The 27162-nt window shown below is 32.6% G+C and overlaps 1 protein-coding gene across 2 annotated transcripts in view; it reads left to right on the forward strand.

Annotated features, from left to right (window-relative positions):
• The window catches only part of LOC148275854 (uncharacterized), a 75083-nt gene extending 48220 nt beyond the window's left edge, over positions 1 to 26863 (forward strand). For both annotated transcript variants that reach the window (XM_088235112.1, XM_088235113.1), the window contains one exon: positions 26182 to 26863. In XM_088235112.1, the coding sequence (XP_088091238.1) occupies positions 26182 to 26806 (625 nt within the window). In that variant the 3' untranslated portion in view covers positions 26807 to 26863. The remainder of the gene's footprint in view (positions 1 to 26181) is intronic.
• The last annotated feature ends 299 nt before the right edge of the window (positions 26864 to 27162 follow it).

Raw genomic sequence — 27162 nt, forward strand, 5'->3', positions numbered from 1 at the left:
GATAGAATGTGAATGTTTTTTGTATGCCTTATAGTGAGCCAGTCTAGTTGCGTGCGGTATTCAGCTATGTAGCATTACATAAGCAGAAAAAAGAGACGTAGGTACACAGGGCTATTAGGAGTGACAAAAAAAACACATTTTTTTGTTGCTTTTCCTAAAAAGAAACTTTTCCCTTTTTGTGATTTACCCAAATATTTCAATTTTGACGTCATTTTCAACAAGTTGTGCAAAACTCACCATTGAATAAATGGAATTCAAGTTGTGTTAGAAAGAGGTCTGAAACTCGGATCTTTAATCCGTGAGTTCCGGACACTAACCACGGGACCATAATCCGATTCATTTTTAATTTTGGTAGGTACGCGAGTAAACAAATTTTCAATTTCATGCATATTTTTATGAACACCGGTATGAAAGTGTTAAGTCTAATAATGAATAGCACTGTACTGTATGTTTCCTGAATAAAAGAAAATAAATAAAAAATAAATAATAATAATTTGTTGTTACTTCTGACTTAATGCATTTTTCCAGGAAAACTGCGAAACTTGTCATGTGTGGAGTACTTACATATTTTGTCTATTTTTTCCGAGGTGTCGTTAATTGGTAATGGAATATACATGTTCTAGGCTTTTTATATAGGTAAATAAGCAAAAGTACTCAATTTGTAGCAACAGAGAGAAAAAAACATTTTTGAGAAGGGAATATGGAAGTTTAAGCATCTACAGAGCTTATGACCTGTCGTTGGCTGGTTTAATAGGTCAATTTACACGCTTTGTAACATTCACCATTCTGCCCATATTTGAACATTTATATTCCTTAAATTCTTTCATCTGTTGATGTTCGTGAAGTTAAAGAGCTAAAACCTTTATTTGAGCTGGTGAGAGTAAATCTCTGTTGTAAAATGTTAATATTAACAGCCCCCCAAGGAGTTAAATCCCGTCCTCGTCTACAAAAATTTGGACAAGCTCAAAATATTGTTGACAAATCCACCTGGTCCATGAAGAAGTATAGGAATTAAAAATATATATAAATTTATCTATTATTTGTTATGCTATTTATTGTATTTAGCCGGCGGTTGGCAAGCCAAATGTCAAGAAAAGCAGTCGCCATGGTAATTGTAATTTAATTTTCGCTTTTTTGCATTAGATACTCCTTGCTATTTTGCAAATGCAATATATTGTATTATGTTTTATAGTAAACGGCGATTTTTCTCCAGTGAACTGTATTTATTTACGAGGAAAACAAAAAACAAACCGACACGAGCGTTGACTTAGAGATTACACACGCGTTGACTTATGACTCCGATAACTGAAGCATGTTCAATATTGTTCATTGTGATCGTTCGAACGCTTTGCATGCCGATAGTTATTTGTGATTTAGCGACTAGAGGCCTAATTACAGCGGTGCAATTCAGGCTTCAGAGTAATCACATTAAATTTTTGTGTTCTCACCGGGAATCGAACCCGGAACTATCCGTGCGTGGGTCAGTTGAAGACACGTGAATAAATGTGCTATGTGACAAAAACAAATAGCAGAGATATCAGATCACATTAATTTATTTTTAAAAATCCCTGTTTAAAAATTTGCAACGCCTTCTTACAATTAATTATCTAATGAATGTCGCCAAATACGATGATGATTTTACCAAAATAAAAAAATAATCAGAATACCTCGAATGATTAATGATTTTTCGACAAAGGAAAGGATTTGACGTCTGGCCTATAATGTCTCGGGCCCAAAAAGAGTCCACCATAAAGGTCCTTTAAAATATACCCAAAGGATTCACCGCTGGACAGGATTTATTTCCTGGTTTAGCAATAACTCTTTCCCTAACTGTTTTTTTAAACCAAAACGATAAGTTTTTGCAAATTAAAATAAAGCGCAACAAAACACACGTCGTAGAAAAATGCAAAGTTTATCCATTATACTACCGAATCCTGATTTGCTTTGCTTTATGGACACTCTTGAACAAAAGATTCGTACCATTTGAAAAAAAACTATTATTTATTTTATTTGCTGCATAATAAATGTAAACAACGAATGTCTCGAGCAAGTAGAAGAATTTGTGTATCTGGGAAGCATGTTTTCAAGAGATGGAAGAGTAGAAAAAGATGTTGAAAGAAGAGTGAATGCGGGCAACAAAAAGAACGGAGCACTAATACAGTAATTTCTAATAAAAATTTGTCAATCGAAGATAAACTGGCCGTACACAACGGAGTTTTAGTCCCAGCACTTATGTATGGAAGTGAAACATGGAATTGGCAGAGGAAAGATGAAAGCCGAGTGAACGCGATTGAAATGCGATCTCTTAGACGAATGTGTGGGAAATCAATGTATGACAGGGTCACGAATGATGAAATCAGGCGAGAGTGTAAATCTGAGTCAAGTATAATTGATAAGATTCAGAAAGGGTCTCTGAGATGGTTTGGTCACGTAGAACAAATGGACGACGAAAGAATGGTAAAACAAGTCAATATGGCGAAAATGAACGGCAACGTGAGACAAGGATGACCAAGGAAGACGTGGCATGATCAGATAAACCAAAATTTTAAGTCTGGTCATGTCAAAAGCAGACAGAACCGAAGGGCATGTATGACAAGATGTATGAATGTGGAAGAGGCTAGGATTGTATGCCAGGATAGACGTGTGTGGCGGTCCATTCTCTCTGCCTACCCTTACGGGGAATTGGCGTGATGGTAGTAGTGGTAGATATTATTATTTATATTAACTTTTGTGTAGCTATGATGTATGTAGACACATAAGATACAAGACGTATTTCTATTATTTATTTTAATGATAAAATTGTATTTTTTGTAAACTTTAAATATGCATCCACGCATTGGCTTTAAAAAGTAAATTTTGTATAAATACGCTGGATTTTCATTAAAAATATATTTATCCTTACTGTGCTAAAAATAATTACACGAAAGAAAGAGCGCGAGAATATAACATTCTGTTGCCGGTGTTTGTATGAAAGAGACAAAAAGACAAGAAGAATTTCGTTAGATTTATTTATTTATGTATACGTCCAACGGGAATTTTTAAGGACATATATATATATATATATATACACAGATAATTATTATAAAGGAAAGTAGAAATACACAATGGTATATAGTTAACTTGGTGAATATAACATTCTGTGGCCGGTGTTTGTATGAAAGAGACAAAAAGACAAGAAGAATTTCGTTAGATTTATTTATTTATATATACGTCCAACGGGCATTTTTAAGGACATATATATATACACAGAAAATTATTATAAAAGAAATTAGAAAGATACAATGGTATATAGTAAACTTGGTGGGAGTGAAAGCGGAAGAGAGGTGTTTAAAATTGAATTTAATTTAGTAATAGTATGAATAAAGACAACTTGTTATCAAATAAATCAAGACTGGTATGTTTGTTGGTAGACCTAAGAATTCTGGGTATAGGGGAATGAAAACCACAGTTAGTTCTATGGTTATCGGTTTGAAAAAGTAAGTTTTGTCTGGGGTTTCTAGTTGGGATATTTAATTTTATTGAGCTCAGTAGTTCAGGCGTATCAAAGAGTGAGTTAAGGATTTTGAATAAGACTGGGAGGTCGGATTTATTTTGACGGTTTTTAAGAAAAAAATATTTTTAAGCTAGTTTCTAATTCACTTTACGTGTATTGATTTCTGGATAAGCCCAACCTCCAGCTTATCTGTCTAAAATAATAAAGTTGAACTGATTTGATATTGTTGATGTGAACATCATAATATGGTGACCAGATAACAGAGAAATACTCAAGGTGAGGGCGAACTAGGGAACAGAAGAGAGATTAAGGGTATTTATATTTTTAAGGTCAGTTGTGTTTCTGTTAATAAATCCAAGGAGTTTTAAGGATTTATTGATAATATGTATTTATAGCTCAGTTGGTTGTTGGCAATGAGCAGTTGGGTAATAGTTGGGACGAGGAATAAGAACCCCAACCGTCCATGCGCTCTGTAGCTGCAAGAGGTGCTGGGATATTTATTTATTGTACAGCGCCCTTGAAGTGATTTTACGAAAACTGGTGCTGCATAAATTATCCAAATATAATAATAATATGTTTAAACGGCTATATTCCTTTATTTTACTGTTTCCTGTGGGTGTGTATATCCTGATCGGCTGACTTGTCCAAAATGGGACAGCGCACGATTCATATTAAGGTGATTCCAAACGAAAATATGAACTGACACTATTTTGATTGTAACAAATACCATAACAATATAATTTAGGACCTTTTCACAAAATGGCGTGCAAATATTTTTTGTTTTTTTTTTTGTACACCATTTTGTGAAAGGATCATAATTATATTGTTATGATATTTGTTACAATAAATATAGTATGATTTTTCCGCAAACCAAGTTTTGTAAAATTTCTATTGAAAATAAACGTGAAAGTGGCATTTTTCAAGAAAAAATGATAAAAGCGCCATCTCTGAATAATTAGTTCATATTTTTGTTTAGAATCACCTTAATAAAAAAAATTAACTGTGGTCCGGATAATTTGACCCCCGGTGTACAAATGAAATGTGTATACTATTTTGGCCGCGCCTGTGTGTATAAAGTTATGTGTTTTGTTTGTGTGCATCTTGGTATAACTTCTGGGAATATTGTTTTTTTCACATTTCATTCGTCTTTTGAATGCCCAGAATAATACTGGAACAAGAATTTATATCCATAAAAAAAAATAGTTGTAAAATTGTAAAAGACACATTCCTTTTGTATTGTCATTTTTCACCCTAGCCAAATCATATTTAAACTTACAATAAAATGGATAGTTTAGGAATCTAATTACTTTAAAATGTTTATGTTAATTGTAGAAAAGTGAAAAGGAAAAGTTTAAATAAATACGTGGAAAATACATTATTTTAAATAAATCACTGTAATTTTTAATGTTTTTATGGTTATGTTTGTAAAAGGTATTTTTAACTTGTATATTTTTTGTCGGCCTCGTGGTGTAATGGTCAGTGCGTTAGCCTGCCACGCAAGAGGTCTCGGGTTCAATTCCCATCATGGTTGATATGAAATATTTATTTTAAAAAGGTGTTTTCACACTAGAGTATTTCATAGTCCCCGGACTGGTAACTGAAGCGTAAGACTGATCATCTTACCTTCATGTAACAAAAATGATTAAGATACGCTGTGATTGAACCAATGCAGTGCCCTTTGTACCATTAGGTGCGGAAAGGGGATGATGAAGATATTTATTAAATAAATAAAAAAATCCTTCTAGCTATATGCAAAAAAGTAACGTCATAATTTTTCATTTTTTAAACTGGATATTAAGATTGCTTTATTTTTTTGCACCGCGACAGGCCAGGAGGCCCAATATCAGCGGTGAATTACATTTACAGATTATATAGTATATTACATCACAGAACGCCTAAGCTTGAGAAAAAACACATTTATTTTTTTGTTCTCACCGGGAATCGAACTCGGAACCTTCCGTGTGTGAGTCAAGTGTCTTGACCACTACCCCACGGGGCCGCTTTTACATGGCCCCGATTACAATGGGAAGTTAACAGAGTTATCTTTGACTGTATATACAGAACAACCGATATTTGTGTACGAAAATGAGTATATTTGCATGAAAATTTAAAGTATCTGCGTTGGAAACCTATAATTAAGCTTGTTTTGAAGAAAAAATTGTACTCATATTTTGCTTTTCATACAGGAAACTTTGACGATAAAATTGAAGATACATTTTAACTTCCCATCGTAATCGGGGCCCTCACATAATGGTTTAATATTTCTAAGGGAGTCAAACAGGGATGAGTCACCATGGTTGTTCAACATATACATCGATAACTGTAAGAACGAACTGAAAGATTTAAAAATGGGAGCAAAAATGAGTGGTATAAATGTTAACTGTCTTCTGTATGCTGATGATGCCGTGCTTCTTGCTAGCAGCAAAGGAGACCTGCAATTCTTGGTAACAAAAGTCTACACTGTATGCAAGAAAAGCGATTTGCTTATGAATGTTGATAAATCGAAAGTGATGGTTTTTGACAGGGATCAAAATATAACTAAATGTGAGATCAGTGTAACGGAGATATTCTAAATCAGGTAGAAGAATTTGTGTACCTGGGAAGTATGTTTACTAGGGATGGAAAGACCGAGAAAGAAATTGAAAGGAGGGTGAGTGGCTGGAACAGGGTGACCGGTGCACTGAAATCTACTTTGGCAAACAAATGTTTATCGCATGAGGCTAAACAACGGAGTTCTAGTGCCAACTCTAATGTACGAAATATGGAATTGGAAAAATGATGGTGAAAGCAGGTTGAATGCGATTCCTCGGGCGAATGTGTGGCAAAAGGATGTATGATAGGTGCACAAATGTCGAGATCCGTAAACTGTGTAAGGCTGAGACATGCATTATCGACAGAATCAAGAAAGGGGTGCTGTGTTGGTTTTGACATGTAGAGCGAATGGACAGCGAGAGAACGGCTAAAAGGATATACGATGCGAATGTTCAATTCAATTCAATACATTTATTTTAATATAACATATACATTACAAACATACATTTAATACGTACATATTATAAAAAAATACATGAAAGAGATTCATGTCAAAGTAGTAGGAAAATCCTGCTCCGGAAAACCCCTTCGGATACATGGAACAGATCAATATCCAGAGCGATGTTGTTCAGCATAGCGGTAGCTCTTCCAACAGGCATAACCATCGGCAGGTTGGTCCTGTATATCGGAATATGAAACAATCTATGCTTACGCTGTCTTAGGTAATTATCAGGAACATACAAAACAATTGTCTATGTTTTTATGAATGTATGTATGTGTATGCGCATGGGTGTATGTACGTGTGTGTGTATGTACATGTGTATATTTGTGTATATTTATATATATGTGTGTATACATGTGTTTGTCTGTGCTCTATATTAATTTGTTAACTATTATAATATATTAAAATGTAATTGCCTAGCTTGGAACGGGGTATGTACCCTTGTTAGCTGGGCAAAGTGAACATGGAATTGTATTTTGATAAAAAGTGTGAATAAATAAATAAATAAATGCTCATCATAATCTCAGGATTATCAACAATACCGCGCAACAATCGATAAAAATGTGATGTTGATGGATGCAGAAAACGAGGAAGACCGAGAAAGACATGGCACGATCGAGTCCATCAAATACTTGAAGATGGACATGTCAAAAGTAGGAATAATCGGCGTGCGTGCATGAGAAGATGTATGAATGAGCAGGAAGCGAGGTCTGTATGCCAAGATAGAGTGATTGGCGTTCTATTCTCTCTGCCTACCCCTGCGGAGAAACGGCGTGATGGTTTGTTTGTTTTGTGCGGATTACGAACGTGCGCCGGTATCAGCATGAACCATTCTTATATCGGAATGTCTTCGGTATCGACTTGAAGTCGGCAGTCGCGACATGTCGCGTGGATTTATGCGCGTGCGCAGCCCACTTACACACGAGCAACCCGCACGTAGGTTCACATGCACGTGTGTGCGTGCTCGCGGACATGCGCAGTTCAGGCACGCTTTGCAATTTTTATTTCAACTTTTAGAACTTTATTTTTGATAGATATAATAATATTACAACCCCAAAAAAGGAAATCATGTGGAGGTCGACCTCGTATCGTAGTAATCCAATTTCACCGTGTCGTGTGGATTTGTACGACCGGTCGACTGGTGTAAAACAAGCCTTGTATAAATAGGCGCGAAGGTTTTCACGGTCACTGTTATCAATATATTTCTTTTTAGGAAAATACCGTAAGATTTTTTGATTAAAAAAAAGACTCGATAATGTCGCCACTTTGCTAATTAAATTGCTCATATAAATTTTCCTTGTCAATTGTCTATCTATTTTAAGTCGTAAGTATTTATCATATTCTTTTTCAGTTAGTCGTTCATCATTTATGGGAGCATCTGTTTTATGTCATTTTTTTCTAGATTCAAAATGGATAATGTTACATTAATTTTGATTAAGTGTAAATAAATTTGTGTTTTTCCATTTAGTCAACATAGTCAGATCTTCGTTTATGTCATTATTTGTTAATACGTCTGTTTGATTTTTATAGAGTAGTACAATGTCGTCGGCATACATAATAACTCAGCGAGTGTAGCGAGAGATTTTTTTGAAAAATATATGTAATTCAATAAACATAGTACTTTATATAATTGGTACATATATTATTTTTATTTTTATGTATTTCACCGCTCTATATTGTTTTTTATTAAATATTATACTATTTATTTATTTATTCATTCAAAATTACAAAATTAAATATTAATGAACTTATTAAGGCTTTTTAGGCTATGCCCGTGTCAAGCCACAATAAATAACAATAAAAATACATAGTAAAATTAATTAGATCAAATTATAATGACATAGAAAAACAATCTAGAAAAAAAGGTATATGTAATAAATAATCAAATTCCAAAGAATACAATGCAAAAAAGATAGTCAGAAATAATTTTTAAAATATAAATTATACAAATTAAGAATCACACATAATCAAATATACAAAATAGTGGTATCATTAAAATCAACAAAATAAAAGTAAAATATAGTAGTATTAAAAAAAAATAACACAAAGTAAGAGCATGATTTAAATCAACAGAAAAAGAATATGTATATATAAAAGCATAATTGAAATGATAATTGAGTTATGTTTTCTAGAAATTCACTCAATTATAGTAAGAAATATAAGGAATAGGAGCAATAAATCATATGCCAAGTAATAGTACGTACTAAATTAAATTATACAAAAATACATAACAAGAAAAACATAAAAATTATCAATATTTATAAAAAGCAAATAAAAAAGAAAAAGCAAATAAAAGTAAAACTATATTATTAATGTTTAAGTAACATGTATTCTTGGCACAAATATATTTACTTTATATTTGTAAAATAACGCTTTTTAATTTCTTACATTTGACTAGCTAGGCATTTATAATTAAATAGTTTTAGTTTTTCTTTTTTATATTATTGTTTTATTGGTATAGAACTACTTATGCTCTTGAGATAAAAAATCTCCATCTTAGAACAGGCTGTGCCATGTTAGATGGAGACTATGATAAACAGAGAACACTCCGTTTTCATTTTACATTAATTGGTTTTATATAGATTCCTTGTTATTAAGTATGTATATTATTTTTTGCAATAAATTTATAAATAATAAAAATATTTGGGCATTAAATTATTTGATATTGTGTATCGTAATCTTGCGTAAAAAGAAGTGAATGTTAACATATTACAACAGAGATGAAGAACATTTAAGAGAAGGTAATATAGAAGTCCAGGCATCTACAGGGCTTATGACCTGTCAATGGCTGGTTTAAGTGGCCACTTTACACACTGTGCAACATTCACTATTCTGCCCATATTTGAACATCTATATTCCTTCAATTCTTTCATCTGTGTATGTTTGTGTAATTTTGACAAACTCAAAATATTGTTGAGAAGTGAATGTTTAAAAAAATTATCAAACCAAATATGTTCATGTTAATAGTTTTGTAAAAGGCATTTTGCCGAATGTATTTATAAAATAAAATAAACTGTGTATATTATTTGCTCGAGTATAATGTAAGAATAATGAACATCCACCAATATTTTTGCTCCGACAAACTTGAATACATTATTACAGTATTTGACTGGTTAAATATATGAGCTGTTTTGATTATTGTGGTACCTCCGTGTATCTGAAAAGTGTGTAGTTTGAACCGGTGCGGTGACGAAGCGTGACTGTTCCGGTCCGGCGGGCGAGGTTAGAGGTTGGGGGCGCGGGCGCTTCCCGTGGGTGCTTCGCCCCACTGCGCCACAGCCGAACACCGTTATTTATTACAAATCAAGTATATTTTCTCTTAACTCGCCCTTCCCGCTTATGTGTAGCTAGTACACATTAATAATAATAATATTTTAATATAAATTAGCCACTAATGTAATTGTAGACGAAGAACTAAAACTTGTAAAAAAATGTAGTCAACATGAACATAATACAAGAATATTAGACAAATACCATATACAACTTTCTAAAACTAGACAAGGACAATCAAGACTAATGAACCAGGGACTGAAATTATACAATAAACTACCAGACAAAACTAAAAAAAAGACTCAGACAGACAGAACTTTTCAAAAGATGTAAAAAATTATTTTTTTTAACAACAGAGTATTAATGCAAAATGTTTATATTATTTTTGTAAAATGAATGTAATAATCTGTAAGGGTTTATAAATCAATTTTCAAATTAAAAAAAATAATTAAAATAAACTTTCTAAAACGAGACACAAAAATAAGGACTACTAAACTAGGACAAACTAATATTATACAATAAACTATTCGACAAATCTTATTTAAAAAGTCATACAACCTTTACAAAATATGTTTATTAGAGTAAATTCTAAAAAAAAAAACAAATTATTTCGTTGAATGAATGTTATAATCCGCAAAAGGTGTGAAATTAATTTTAAATTAAAATGTCTAATTTTAACAAATATTAGCTTCGTTCTTTTTTTTAAAAAAATGATTCGTTTGAAACACACCCGATAAAACGCAATTAATAAATATTAGTACAAACATCATATCAATACTAAAGCGTGGGAATTTTCATGTTACGTACAAACATTAAAGTATATCTTATCATTTTGTCTGTTTGCAAAACCGCTACTTGTTTTAAATTAATTACAAATCCAAACATTGTATCATGTAGTTATTGCGTATTGCGATACCTGTGTTGTATTTCAAGGCTGAGAACCCTTTATTAAGCCACCTCAATTCATTTATCTTAATCAAGGAGTCAAACTCTCGCTAATTAAAACGGATTTGTCAGTCATTTTAAAAACCAAATCCGAACTTTCGTTGTTATTATCCTGATCATAATCATAATTTTAATGTAAAAAGCCAGTGGTAACAAAATTTATATGTGTCACCACTTGTCATCACAGTACACAAGCCAAAAAGACCAGAAACTTGATTAAGTTCCACACGATTCTGATATTAGGTGACAATATCAAGCTTATTGTACACGAGCTAACATGCTAGCAATCCGAAGTCCATAAATTATCAATCAGATCATTAAACGTACAAATATATTTAATAGGTAAAAGGACACAGCGGAATCCTAGTTAACGGAAGACGAATGAAAAGACTCGAGAAGCAACGCTTACGGGTTTCGTCGAGTTTCCTGTTAGATTTGTAGGCAGTAGCGGCGTTTGGGTAGGGCGCGGTTGGGCGACCGCCATATATAAAGGGGCGCTGCAGGCGCCCCATTTTATCCTCTCGCTCATCGAGCGAGTCCATCTTACTCGCAAATTTCCTAAACCTAGCGACAAACTCGTTATAGTGGCCCACGACGAGCCGATAACTCCTCCAAAAAAGAAATTTGAGGTTGAATTTTTCTACAGCCTTTTGGACACTACCTTTATTTCACTCAATGAAAGATTTGAAAAGTTAAACGAGTACTCGAAATCTTGGTCTTTTTTGTCCAGTATAGTTAATATTCCGGAAAAACCAGACCTTCTCAAATCCTGTAGGAATTTCCAATTGAAATTAACAGTAGATTCTAAATCCGATACAGATGGTTGTATGTTGTGTAATGAACTCGTAAGTCTGAAATCATTTTTGCCTGATCAGAATGTATATAACCCTGTCATTGTTTTGAATGTTATCAAAGATCGTAACTTACAAGAACTGTATCCAAATGTATGGATAGCGTTGCTAGTTGGGAAAGGAGTTTTTCTAAGCTTAAATTGATAAAAACTTATCTACGATCGATAATATCTCAATCGAGATTGACAAACTTGTCATCTTTGTCAATCGAAAACGAAATTGCGGAAAACATAACCTTAAATATTTAAATAAAAGAGATCGTTGATAGAAAGGCTAGAAAAGTAAAATTTTATTAGTATTTTTTAAATAAATGGTTATTTCATTATAAACCTTGCCTTTTTTCGTATGGGTTTAAAGGGGTGGAAGATAGGGGGCGCCGTAGAAATCCCGCCCAGGGCGCTGGTAGAGCTAAAACAGGCCCTGTTTGTAGGATTAGGTTGTTAAGGGTTGGTGAAGCTCCTGTCCCAGTTAGAGATTAACAGAAGACACGAGGCTGCTGTTTAATGCGTATTTATTGCATAGCGAATAAGATACAACGCTTAATTGTAGAGCGCAAACGTAGCGGCGATGATGGGTTGAAGAGACTGCACTTGAACTACATGCTGGAACTGAGTAACTAAACTGGACTGAACTGAACTAGGCATTGTCTGCACCCTGTGGTCTCTTTATAGGCCACGTTACTTTGTTATTCATATCTACTTGAGAGGGACAATTTTAATGTATTGCAGAACGATGTTCCCGATTTCATGTGCAATACTGATGGAGTTGCATTAAATGTCATATTGGATTCTATAGAAAATGATGACATTGCTTTCTTCGGTCATCACACTATTTCAGGTGAAACGTTTTAGCACGTGTGTGTCATCGATTATGGACTATGAACCTTACATATTCATTACACATGCAAAAAATTAGTGATTTTAAATCAGAAAAATTGAATATTTGTAGGCAACTGCTTCAATTATTATTAGCTGAACTCAAAAGTGATAATATTTTCAGTCTAATTGCTAAAAACTTGAAAACATCATGAGATCATGCTCGCAGCGCTGGCAAAAGAACCGCTCCAAACGAAGCTCGGAGAACTGGCATCTTTGCTATTCGCTTCGCGCGTGTGAAGCTGGATTCAACTCCCCGGGGAAAAAAAATTCAGGCGTTGCCTAGTATGTAGGTGAAATAATTCGATTATATGAATCTCACCCGCATAAATAAAGGTTTCAGCTCTTTAACTTCACAAACATCAACAGGTCAAAGAATCGAAGGAATAGATGTTCAAATATGGGCAGAATAGTGAATGTTACACAGTGAGTAAGGTGGCCACTTAAACCAGACATTGACAGGTCACAAGCCCTGTAGATGCTTGTCTAAGTTTTTCTAAGTTAGAACTCGAAATCTTTCTAAATTACCTTCGTAATATGTTAATTATTCATTTTGGTCATTGTCTTGTGACCATAGATAATCTCTAGGAAGTCCAAGATATACGCGTAATCACCTGTTATTACGTGATTAAATCTTTGTTTATACTGACGTTGGCTGTAATCGTAATGTTTTGGGTTTTTACTAAAACAAATCTTTAGCAACAATATTATCACAAAACACGATAACAGCACTTGGAACCTTGAGCGATAATGCATTGCAAATACATACATTGCGATATCGATATGGATTTTAAGCTTACGTTTACAAAATTTTAAATAATGACTGAAATTATAGTGATGATATTATTTATTTGGGAAAAAAACAACAGTTTGACGTTTATTGCATACAGAAAATAAAAATATATAGAGACTAAAATTGTGAAAGCAGTCAATATTAATTTTCCGCGGTAATGTAAGCTTTTGATTAGGTACATTAATGGTATTAGGTACATTATAGGTTGTCATCCTCGTGGTGTAATGGTCAGCGCGTTTCCCTACCATGCAAGAGGTTGATATGAAATATTTATTTAAAAGGGTGTTTTCACACTAGAGTATTTCATAGTCCCCGGACTGGTACCTGAAGCGTTAGACTGATCACCTTACCTTCATGTAACAAAGGTGATTGAGATATGCTGTGATTAGTGTACCAATACAGTGCCCTATGCACCATTAGGTGCGGAAAGGGAATGATGATGATGACAGGTATCAAAATAAAAGCAATTTAAAAATTGAGTAATGTTAGGCACTTAGATGTTGAAAATAAATATATATATATGTATAAATATATATTTATATACGAGTTTATAGTAATAAAAATAAAGTAAATAAAAAAAGTTTAAAGTATAAGAAAAAACTACAGTTATTTAACAATAATGTAGAAAGTACAAAATATTTTGATGAACATACATCATAGGGAAATATCACATACTATGAATACCAATAAAATATATGATAGATTTAGAATAATTGATTGTATTTTCGAAATCAATATGAATATAATGGAGAAATGTTTTCATATATAAATGTAAAAAAGAAATTCAATAAAAATACGTTCGTAGAAAAACGCGACGTGTTTGGCCTTGGTTGTTACGACGTCAAGATTTGCGTTATTATTCTACACAAATTTCAACGGCCACGAACAAAAAAACTTAAATTGTTACGTATTAGACGTAACCGAGTATCGCACGCTACTACACTGGCTCAGTATCAGGCATAGAAGAAACGTTCACATTCTATCACTTCTTCACAATATTTTTAATAATCCCACTTCGCCTGTTTATCTGAGAGAGCTCATCCTACCCTTTTTAACAACACGGACTATCTCTTCGTTCTAGTCACGAGAGAACTCTTTTAATACCCTGTCATCGCTCTAATTTTCTTGCCTCCTCTTTCACAGTAGTAGCCGCTCGGTTGTGTAATAATCTACCCACTAATGTTAGAGACGCCCCCCTCTTTATTAACATTTAAATGTCACTATCTTAATATTCAATTTGTTACTTCATCCTTCTTTTTTCCTCCCTATCCCTTCTTCTCTCTTCATAGCATAGTGTTAATATTTTTTTTATGTATTTTTTTTATTTTGTTAATTTTTGTTTTAAATTTTTGTACAAAATTATAAGATTCAATATGTTCATGTATTTATAATTTTCTCAAACTGAACGGTTTGGGTAGGTAGGAAGAAATTGCCTTAAAGCAATATGCCCGCCCTTATATGTATATATATTGTATATGTATATAAAGTGTCAAATAAATAAATATTAGGGGCTTGGCCAATGGATTCACCTTTTTGAGGGAATTCAAAATTACAAATTTTAAAGTTTTTTTTTTGCTTCTAATAATTACCAAAAAATATTTTTTTACCTGACAGTACTTCACATACCTTTATTACTTTAAAAAATGTTTAAAAAATGTGATATTTCCCTATTACTAACATCGTATAACTTAACAGGCGTACTGTCTATAAGGGATCATCCATATTATTTTATTTATGAGGGATGAAAGATGTCTGCGTGACCGGAGATAATAGTATTAAAATAACGACATGATTTAAATAAAAATCTTTTTTCCTTGAGTCTGTCCTAGGTATTGGAAAATTAAATGTAGCATGGAGTCTTATTCTGTTGGGTACAAGATTTTCTAAAGAACAAGAAGTAAAACCATTTAGCATTTAAACACTAGCATTTTAAATTACACCAATGTTGTGTTTTTTTTTCCTAAATTATACAGTTCTATTGATGATGAGTGCGAATAAAACACGACATAAAACCCAAAAAAATATAATTACACATTAATACAATATTTTTATCAGATCTGTTAAAGACATTTTAAATTTATCTACTGCTTTACTTTTAACTTTTAATTTGATTTTTAATTTTATCTTTCAATTTTAACTTTTTAATTCTTAATTGTAACTTTCATTTTAACTTTTAATTTAAACTTTTAACTTAATTTTAATTTAAGCTTTTCATTTTAATTTTAACTTTTACTTTTGATTTTAATTTTAACTTCTGATTTCAACTCTTAATTTATACTTATTCATATATACATCTACTACCTGCATCTAATAAATTATTGTTGGTGAATGTGTGCAAAGAAATTTAAATGTTCATGGAAGCAGAGAGAGAGGGAGGAAAGTAGACTAGCTATACAATGTCTTCTCCTTTTAATGTACTTTTTATTTAGTATTTATATTTTTACTTTTTTAGAATTGAATTATTTTTCCCCTCTCCTCCTGCATTCATAATAAATTAGTGTGAAATCTTGGTCTTACTTTTTTTATTGTCCTTTTGTACCTTGTTTTATATAAAGACTGTATGATTTCATCTATAAATAAATAAATAAACAAAAAATGAATTTTAAAACGTATAGATAGTCCTAACTATTTATCTTAGATAAGATATCATTTTGACAGTTAGTAATCTGATTGCGGTAAAAAGCTTATCTCCAGATGTAGTTATCAAAAATGTTATGAATTTGTTGTTTTTATCGACAAAAAGACAAGATATCGTTTAATTAAGATAATTTTAAGGTCAGGAAAATAAATTGGGAATGTCGTTTCATTTTTTTGGTTTCTTTGATTAGTGATGGTTATGTGTTCAGAAAAGTTTTTTAATTAAAAATAATATACATTTGTGTTCATTGAATATTTAAAATTAAGTTTGTGGTGGTTTTTATAAATTTAAAAAGAAATATTTATTTCTTTTGTCTTTCTTATTTTAAAGAAGGGAATAAATAGTTACCAAGTGAGTAAAAGATTAGCAATATTATCGTACGTGTATGTATATTTATGTGTCCCGGTAGATGAAAATTGTCGTTATGTGTGCAATAACCAGATCGAGGGTTTTTGGCTGCTTTTGCCACTCTCAGGTGTAAATCCTGAAAAAAGAAATCTAACTAACTAACTAACTAACTAACCATCACGCCATTTCCCCGGAGGGGTAGGCAGAGAGGATAGAACGCCACACCACTCTGTCCTGGCACACTTCCTTTGCTTCCTTCACATTCATACATCTTCTCATGCACGCACGTCGATTATTCCGACTTTTCACATGACCACTTTCAAGAATTTGTTGTACTTGATCATGCCATGTCTTTCTCGGCCTTCCTCGACTTCTACAACCAGACACATTCGCATCATAAATCTTTTTAGCCGTTCTTTCATCATTCATTCGCTCCACATGACCGAACCATCGCAAAAGACCTTTCTTAATTTTGTCGATAATGCTTAACTCAGCCTTGCATTCTGCTCTAATTTCGACATTAGGGCACCTATCATACATTGTTTTTCCGCACATTCGCCTGAGGGATCGCATTTCAACAGCATTCAGTCTACTTTCGTCCCTTTTTTTCCAACTCCATGCTTCGCTTCCATACAGGGTTGGTACCAGAACTCCATTATGAACTGCTAATTTAGCCTCTTGCGATAGACACTTATTTGCTACGACAGACTTTAAGGCACCATTAACTCTGTTACCGGCACTAACCCTCCTTTCAATATCCTTGTCCATATTTCCATCTCTCGTAAACATACTACCCAGATATACAAATTCTTCGACCTGTTTCAAACTGTCTCCATTTACTACAATCTTACATTCAGTCATAGTTACATTTCTTTCAAAGACCATGACGTTCGACTTTTGCACATTCATTAGCAAATCACTCTCCTTGCACACTTCGTAAACCTTTGTAACCAAGGATTGCAGTTCCTCTTCGCTGTCAGCTAGGAGGACTGCGTCATCGGCGTACAGAAGGCAACTGACAGTTAGATTAAAAGAAATCTAAAGGAGAAAAGTCTTTCTTGTGGTGCGATGTGTGGCACGTTTGCCTGCCAGTCATGGGTTCGATTCACGGGAGGGTGGGTAGAGATGAAATATGTTTATACGGCTCAGCGGTTTTCACTTAAATATTTTATTAGTTTTTTCTTTTATTTTTAATATTATTTTAATAACGCAAATTGCTAAATTGCCTTTACAAAACTACTAATATAATAATATTTATTTTAACTATTTTTTTAAAACATATATTACTTTTTGCCTAAAATTAAGTTACAAAAATTAAACCCAAAAAATATATAGTATCTACATTCAGCAGAAGTAAAAAAATATTTTAAAATTATTTATTTTTTATTTTTACATAAACGGCATAAATTGCCTTTAACATAATAATAATAATTAATAATTAATATTACTTAAATATAATTTAATATTAATATTGAACATTAATATGAAAAAAGAATGCATATGTAGATACATAACAAAAATTGATCAAATTGCATAACTATAACAATAATAACAAGAAGGTTAATACATATACGCAATCAAAAATATTAATCCAATAATGAAAAAGCAAAAAAGAAAATAATTTTTTGACATAAAAAAAAGTTTGAGAATTATATTGCGAGAGAAAAAAAAATCAGACTTGTTTTATAACTATCAAGACCGAACCAATTATTCAGCCTTGTCCTCATACTGATTACCATATCTGTGGAGCCTAGGGATAGGCGAGTGCATGTGATAGTTGGTCCTAGAACTTGCAGAACAAAAAGGAGATCTGTGGCCAGATATTAAATAATAAAATATTTTAAAGTATTAATATAGCACAAAAATCATTAATAACTATTTTAAATTTTATTTATTCAAAAGATTTAATTACTATTCGTATTATTATTAATATTTTATTAGTATTGTATGAATTGTTTTTATTAGCTTTATATTAATGAATGATTTTTTAAAAATAATTTAATTTTTATGGTTAATTTTATTTAAATACGCATTTTATGAATGTTTATTTTATTATTAATTCGTACAATTTTTGCAATTTTATTTCAATTTAATTTAATAATTTATTTTTCTTATTTTATAAAAATATGTAGTGTCTATTTTATTTTTATTTATTTAATATTTATGTGTATTATGTATTATTTTTTCATTGTTTGTAAACCAAATAAATAAATAAATTTGAAAATGTTTGTGCTATGGGATTAATACCCTACACTCAATAATATATCCGATATGTGGGAATAACTAATAAAGTTTGTTCAAGTAAACTATTAAATCTTTGCCTAGAAAACTAGGGCACGATGGTTCGTTTGTTTTGCTAAGGGCGTCTCTTGCGCGCATTTTACTATATGGTTCGTCAAGTGTTTTTTAGCTAAGAAGGGGTACCGTAGAGATGAATGGAACCTGAAACAATGGAAATATTGAAAATGGCCATCCATTGTTCCTAAACAGCTGACGGATGTTTTGTCTCATCCCACATGTATTTCTATCTCGCTTTGTCACGATTTACCACTATTTATATCTAATCAGCTGTATTCTTTCAATGGACGCTGTGGCGCAGTTGGTTAGACGGCCAACTGCGAAACTGGCTCCGCCGTTTCGATTCCCGCCAGTTGCAAGAAAAAAAAATTAGAAACATTTTTTTCACAATTGGTCTGGGTGCTGTGGAGTATTTTTTAAAACTTACTTTCATATCCCTACTTTCTCGCCAGCTGACAAGCTTCTGCAGTAGAGACTTAGCGGGTTATTCCTAAAAAAATCTTCCAACCTTATTTATTAATACCTTATGTTGCATAGGGCATTGTATTTTATTTATTTATTTAATCATGTTTATTGTAGTGCACACAGTACTATATTAGTACATTACAATGATATGATTACAAAAAAAACATATACCAAACACAGCACCAATGAGAGTGTTTTTACAATTATTATTTTTATATTTGTTAAAAGATTATTAAACTAAGCCATTTTTTTCATCAGTGCTTTGATTTTTTTAAAGTTTTGTATTTATAAAATAACTTCACGTGTGACGTCAGAGGTTCTCTTCCGCTTATTCTCGATCAGTTCTGCCCATCGGTCCATTGGCGGCAAGCAAACCAGAAATCTCACAAAACCCCCTTATCATTGGTTGATTCACATGAACTAGTGACGTCATTTGAAGTAGTTCTTTTTTAGTAAAACAATTTTTATATTATTTTTCGTACATTTTCGGAACTCTGTGCAGTACAATTTGATGCTCCAATTTTTACCGCGCAAAAAAAACATTTATTTTCTCTAATTTCCCGTAGGGCTGAAGTTCCTCATTGCGTACACAACACAACATAAAATACAATTTCTGGATAGGACAACAAAATGTGTAAATTATAGTAATCTATTAAAACAATTAGTAACGAGAAAATGTTTGAAAAGGCTATAAAAAAATGGATAGTGGAGCTAGGTAGAAGTAAAATGGATTGTCTCATTCGCCCATACCAATATTGAATCAACTGCTGCACAAGTGTATAGCTTATGTTAGGTTTTTGTTATTTTCAGTGTGTGTTTTGTAATATAAATAATATAGATGTACATAAATACCTTCTTTTTAAAACTGTCTGAATATTTGTTAATTATCTTCGTTTTTTTTAGTTAGTCTTCTTTGTTTATTCTCAAATGTAATTTAAAAAAGTATATTGTTAAGTGTCCTCGGCACGGGAAACCCTAGCGAGGTCACATTATTTTTATTATTAATTATAGTTTGTAAGCAAATAATATGAATAAATAAATATTATAATACTTTTACTATATACTGTTACCGCAATTTTTTCTATCACATGTTTAATGGGTGTCTGCCTTAAAAATGCCCACTGGGCGTTTATATAAATAAATAGATATGACGTATCATGTGAAAATAAACAGTTGTGTAGTTCTGTTTGGAACAATAACGGGAATTCGAAATGATTTCCCGCCACAATCTGCTAGTCCAAGGTCCATCACACGAGTCACCTGCCTTGCATTGTTCTAGCCACTATTGTTTCAGTGTTGTCAGTCGTCTAATCATATATTTTAATTTTTATGGGGTTAGTAGTTTATTCGGTAAATCAATTGAATTTTTTTTTCAAGTAACGGTCCAGTATACGGCGCATTTTATTCCCGTTCTTAAGATACTAGGGATGATTCCTGATTTGTTTTAAATTTTTTATTTATTGAAATCTAGTCTTATACACAATGATACAGTTTAAATATAATAAATACTTTATACCAGACTAAAAATGATTGATTATATGATAAAAGTCAATCCACCCTATGTTTTTTTTTATCGGGCCGGGAGGATTTTTTCTGTGGCGTGAGCAATCAGTGGTTGTACCCGTCTGACTTCATATTGGGAATACTTGGCTACAATGTTCAGAGAAAAGAAGAAGTGCTTACTTGCTTACGTATTTTTACTGATTAATCCGTGGTATTACGATCAACATGGGTGTAATGGAGAGTATTTTTCTTTATGTTCATAATGACTACCTTAAAAATAGGCAGCCTAAGCTGTTTTATCTTCTTGCTTGCAGAACCAACCTGTCGATGGTAATGCCAGTAGGAAGAGCAATGTCTTTACTCAACCGTATCTCTTCGGATGTCGACATCTTTCATATAAGTGAAATTTATTAACTTTTATGTTATTAATTGGCTTGGTGAATCCTGAAAAAAAAAAAAAAAAAAAATGGTATATTGTATGTAAATAATTAAATTTTGTTTTTTTTTTTTTTTTAATTTAAAAAAGTTCGGAGAACATAGCATCTTTTTTCTATAATTGCTGGGTATTTTTATTCTACCGTCTTTGTATATTTTAATTTTATGATAATTTTTTTCCTGTTATGTGTGCCTTGAAATATTTGCCTTGTCCATACACGTACATAAAATTTTAAAAAATAAAAAAAACCTTTTGACATCTTGGTTTACAGTCACGGGATTCGCATGCAAGTTTATAATTGACCAAGGGAGTAAATTTAAGGATCTAGACATGCTGAATCGTTACATAGTGGGCAAAATAATTTATCGCCTACTGTTGGGTGCCATTTTTATTTTACGATCATGTCAAAACACAGTTTTATTCCTCACTCACGAAAGTATATTATGATCATTGCGTTGCATGCCAAAAACGTCATTAAATATGAGGCTTATAGAGTCGCATTTAGCACCTCCCCTCTCCCCGGCTTGTGGTTACCCCCTTCCTTACTTCCCCGCCCCCCACCCATAATACCCTGTCCGGTACTAAATAACTAGGTACTAAGATGAAAATTCATTAAAGATTGGTTCAAAACACAAACGGGTTAAGTCACAATTACACAACTCATGTTTTTATTTATTATTTTTACTTTGGTGCTTCTAGCTTTGGGCTACAAAAAAATCATTGTATTCTTATAATTTATCAACATATTTCAATTTTTAAAGCCATTTAAGGCATGTTGATTACTTAACTTGTGTTTTTTTTATTTCAATTTTTTATTTTAAAATATTCGTTTACGTATAATCGAACGTAGCTTGAAAGGATAGGTGGTGTCAGAGAAATTCGATGAATGTGTATTTGAACATAGTTTTTCTGTAACTCTCGGATATGCCTCCCTGACATTTTGCGAAAAAGACAAATGCACGTCAGACTTATTATGCCTAACTAAAATCGATAAAACGGAAGTTTCATTGTCCCGTTTTCCACACGCCGAAGCTGAACCGATTTTATTTTTTTTTTTTAAAAAGCGTCAGAATTAAATTTTATGTGCCGGTACTTTTTCTGTTCTTCAAAATTATTTATCATATTTGTATGCCAGCCTCGAGGTGTAATGATCAGCGCGTTTGGCTACCATGCAAGATGTCTTGGATTTGATTTCCAACAGGGTTGATATGACATGTTTATTGAAAACAATGTTTTTAATAATATTATATTTCATAGTCCTGGACTGGTACCTGTAACGTAAGCCTGATCATTCTAACTTCACGATGACGATGATTCGTATACCGTACGTCCGAAGTGGGGCAGATAAATCTGGGTATTTTTATGGGTTTTTGGATGGTCATGGCTCTTAATTTGTAATATAAAAATTACATTACGAAATCGAACCCGGGACTACAAGCATATAAAGCAAACGCGCTAACAACTTCACCACGAAACTGACTTATGTCCACTTAATTTAGCTTTTCGTGATTTTTACCTGGATTTTGCCGTCAAACTAAAAACAATCGTCCAGTATCCTAGTTCTATTTCACATGCAGAACTGTATTCTTTTTTCGCACGGACAAGGAATCTGTAATGAATTTAACCTTAATTTAAATTATAAACATAATATACTTCATTTTAACTTATCCCCGTTGTCCTCGTTGCCTTTTAATATACTACCCATTGTGTCAGAGTTGTCATTTTCTACGCCGCGACTATAGCGTTTACGCACCTGGGCACAGGGTCCATAATCGCGTGTCGCACGTCCTATGGACGGTCCGCAAGCCAGGCCGGGTTAAGCCACACAATTAACCTAAAAAGAGAGGACATGACGAGTCTGCGGCTTACCACACGTCTCCAGTTGGGCCCGGACACCATATCCCAACTTGGCCTGTCTAAATATTTCAAACTGTCGGAAAAAACATGTTTAGCTAAAACTGATGCGTTGTCCCTGTGCAATGCAAATGACAAACATATGAAACTAGAGATAAGATTACCAATGAGGAGAATGACAGTCTTAAAGAAGGTAAGATGATCAGCCTTTCTTTTCAGAATACGTATTTTGATGGGAAGTTAAAATTTATGTTCAATTTTATCTACAAAGTAAAATTGAGTTTTCTGCATGAAAAATATAATATGTTAACAATTTTTTTTCTAAACATGTTTAATTACCGATTACCGACGAAGATACATTGAATTTTAATACAAATATACACAATTTCACACATAAATAGCCTAATATGTTTATACCGTCTAAGTATATACCGATAAAGACAGCCGTTCATAATCGCGGCCGAGGTACCTACCAGTTCAGTAGCTCAATCACAAATAACTATAGACGTACTCAAAAACATTCTAAGCATTTGAACGATCACAATGAACCATAATGAACATGCTTAAGTTATCGAAGTCATAAGTCAACGCGTGTGTAATCTCTAAATCAACGCTCGTGTCGGGTTTGTTTTTTTCCCTCGTAAATAAACACAGTTCACTGGCGAAAAATCGGCGTTTACTATAAAAAATAATACAATATATTGCATTTGCAAAATACTAAGGAGTATCAAAAAAGCTAATATTATATTTCAATTACTATGGCGACTGCTTTTCTTGACATTTGGCTTGCCAGTCGCCTGCTAAATGCAATAAATAGCATGACAAATAATAAATAAAAATAGCAGTTTTAGAGCATTTTCCATATTTACACTGGTGAAATTGAAATAAGTGATTGCGCAGCAGGATTATACGTCGCAAAACGTAAATATGTGACATTTAATATTAGTAGTTTACGGATGTTCCATTGCGATCGTGAATACGATAAAAAACCATGTTGAGAAATAGTTATCACGTCGCTTATTAGAACGTCGATAGTTATTTGTGCTTGAGCTACAGGGGGCGATTGCAAACGTTATATTTATTTGTATGCATCAAGTATCATTTTTTTAGCTATTCTGTTTCCATTAAAGGTTCTAGACTTTGGCATGAGCTACCTCTTCTTATTTATTTTTATAAAGAAGGAAATATGGAAGTCTAGGCATTTATATAGCCTATGACCTGTCATTGGCTGGTTTAAGTGGCCACTTTACACACTGTGTATATCACTTTCATTATTATATTTTATCTGACTGAATTATTTCACACACTAGGCAACTCCTGATAACCATTTTCCAATTATTAAACTTTTTCTTGGACCAGTTGGTTTACAATATTTGAGTTTGCCCAAATGTTTGTAGACAAAAGACTAGATTTCACACCCGTAGTCATTAAGATTAACGAATTACAACAGGGATGAAGAATACCTTAAATAATGGAATACGGAATGCCCAGTATGTAAGAAATTCAGTCAGATGAATCTCTTCACATCAATAAAGGTTTCAACTCTTTAACATCACTAAAATCAACAAATGGAAGAATTGAAGAAATATCGATGTTTAAACTGATACCCTTTTTACTGATAATATTTCATTGATCGAAAACTTTCAAAATTTTCCTTCTTTTAAAAAACAAGCACTATCCTGGATTCAAACTAAAGATATGAACTCTTTTTTTATACGATATATTTTGTTACCCTTTAATAATAAGGAATATTTTTATGTTTTTTTCACAATTTTTATTTCATTATTTAAAAAAAAAAGAAAATACAATACAATCTTTTACAGAATATTTTATTTTCTCTTTTTTATGTTGTATAAAAATATTACAACTCTCTATTTATTATAGAAGCAAAAATTCATAAACATTTCTTGTATACCCACGAACAGGTGGAATTTTCATACACTATTTTTACTGTAAATATGTATTTCATTGCTTTGTAATTATCCTTTATTTTTTTATACTCTGTTTTACCTCTTACGTATGTTGTAATTTTTTTTTTTTTTTTTAATAAAAAAACCTAGACAAAATGGTGAATGTTACACAGTGTGTAAAGTGGCCACCTTAACCAGCCAATGACAGGTCATTAGCCCTGTAAATGCCTAAACTTCCATATTCCCTTCTTTAAGGTATTCTTCATCCCTGCTGTTTTTGTTGACTCAACTTATGTTAACACTTTATAAATATACCAAATCTTATCTAAATTCTCCGAAAAAATTCTTGTATTTCTTCATTTTAATTCATTTCTGCGAATGCTTACAAAAAAAAATTATGCCAATGATTTATCTTGAAAACCTTAAATATTGATTTCCGATTAATTAAACACGTATGGACTTTATCATCAAAAGACAATGCATGTTTGCAAAACATATTTCATAATACGACTTTACCAAGATTAACCATTTGAGATGCAAAATATTGCAATATTTGTGCGCTTCCCGGTATCAAATTAAAAATTATGTACGCAAGTTTATATCAAGCCGAGTAAGCAAATAAAAACAATAATCTCATTAGTAATAATAAATAAAATACGAGATGTCAGTTGTTTTTAAGATTTCGTGAAGCCAAAACGTGATTTTGCACACCTGAATATATTAATTAATTTTGGTTACCGTGTTTAATGTGAAGTTTTTTTTTTAAATATTTTAAATTAAATTCGTTAGTAGATATTTTTATGCATCGTATTATGGGCGCTATTATTTTTGAAAGTTTTGTAATTTTGAAATTACTCCGCGTGTGACGTCACAAGCTCTCTTCGGTGAGTTCTGCTGATTGTTGAATCCGCTTCCTGTAAACCGAAAACCTAACAACCCGCTATCATTGGTTGATTCGTAACAACTAGTTACGTAATTTATAGTCTATATTTATTAATTTAAAAAAAAAAAATTCATACATTTTTAAGAAACTGCCTGACCCTTTGAGTATCGTCTATCATCTTGTTACCCTTAATAATAAGTTAAGGAATAGTGTTTTTGTAAACCTTTTTATTTTTTACTTTTTGTGCTGTTACATGTTCATTTAATTGCCACACTTACTAGTTCTTTGCTCGATGTATTATTATTGTGTTTTTTTATTTTATATGGTAAACTTTTTAAAATCATTCTTATGTTGCTGAAATTCCACTCGTCGATGCGCTTTGTAACTGCAAGACTTTTTGTGATGTTAGCCTTCATATTAAATCAATCATATTATGTAAATGTTATCAACTATCAAATATCTAAATTTAGTAAATGGGGTCTAGAATTTAAACCATCCATGCGCTTAGTAGCTGCAAGACTTGTTGTAATCTAATTTATATTTTTATCTATTTCTGATTTTAATTTGGATATTGTTTTGTTACAGAATGCTTGACACAGGGAACTCTCCATCATCAGCCCGCCAGAGGCAGTCACCTCCATCCTACCACAGGTCCTATGAGCAGTACGTTCACCAAGGCACGTCCAGCCCTGGTCTCATGAGCTCCTCAGACCCAAACTGCCAGCCAATGCAACACGACTCTATCATATCCTCATCAGTACTCCAACAAAACCAATCAATATCAGACCTGAACATGCAGCAAAGCCACCTGCAGTCGCCACACCTTATAAACTCAATCAAATCCAACGAAGAAATGCAATGGTCGGCAATCCAGCATCACGGGATGGCGTACAACATCGACTATGGTTCAAGAACTCATTACGATCCTTCCAGACTGACGATGGCAGATTACAGGATTCAGTTCGATGGTGTCAGAGATTATCAAGGATCTCCGTACCCAAGAACGGCGTTCGGTGGCAAGATCGGGCAGGCGAAGGCTTTGAAGGAAGCCAGGATAAGAAGGCCCATGAACGCGTTTATGGTGTGGGCGAAAGTGGAAAGGAAAAAATTGGCTGATGAGAATCCGGATCTTCACAACGCGGATCTCAGCAAGATGTTGGGTGAGTTTAAATGTTTTAATCTATTTGGTTTTGTTTTGTTGATAAAGTAATCGTTTTTGATTTCGTGATTATATCGTAAATAAACATTGTATCGACGAAAAAAAAAATTTTTTATGCACACTTTTTGTCACTTCACATAATAATTTATTAATTTGATAACGGACATCGTCCATTTATACAATTTATAGGGTTTAAATATTACAATAAAAGAAAAGTTAAAAACATTTTTAAGGAATGAAGCATTGACAAACGTAAGGGACATCAAGACAAGATCTGGACTATTAATTTAGTGGTCGTTTAAATCGCTGTAAACTTAAACCAAAAAAGTCCACGTCTTGAGTTTACAATACGGCAAAGACGGGTCATTGGATAATTAAGGCCATAGTTTGTTCTATGCTGATCTATG

This window comes from Micrasema longulum, unplaced genomic scaffold (assembly GCF_059751315.1).
Source record: "Micrasema longulum isolate JH-2025_06_02 unplaced genomic scaffold, ASM5975131v1 h1tg001331l, whole genome shotgun sequence".
Taxonomy (NCBI): Eukaryota; Metazoa; Arthropoda; class Insecta; order Trichoptera; family Brachycentridae; genus Micrasema; species Micrasema longulum.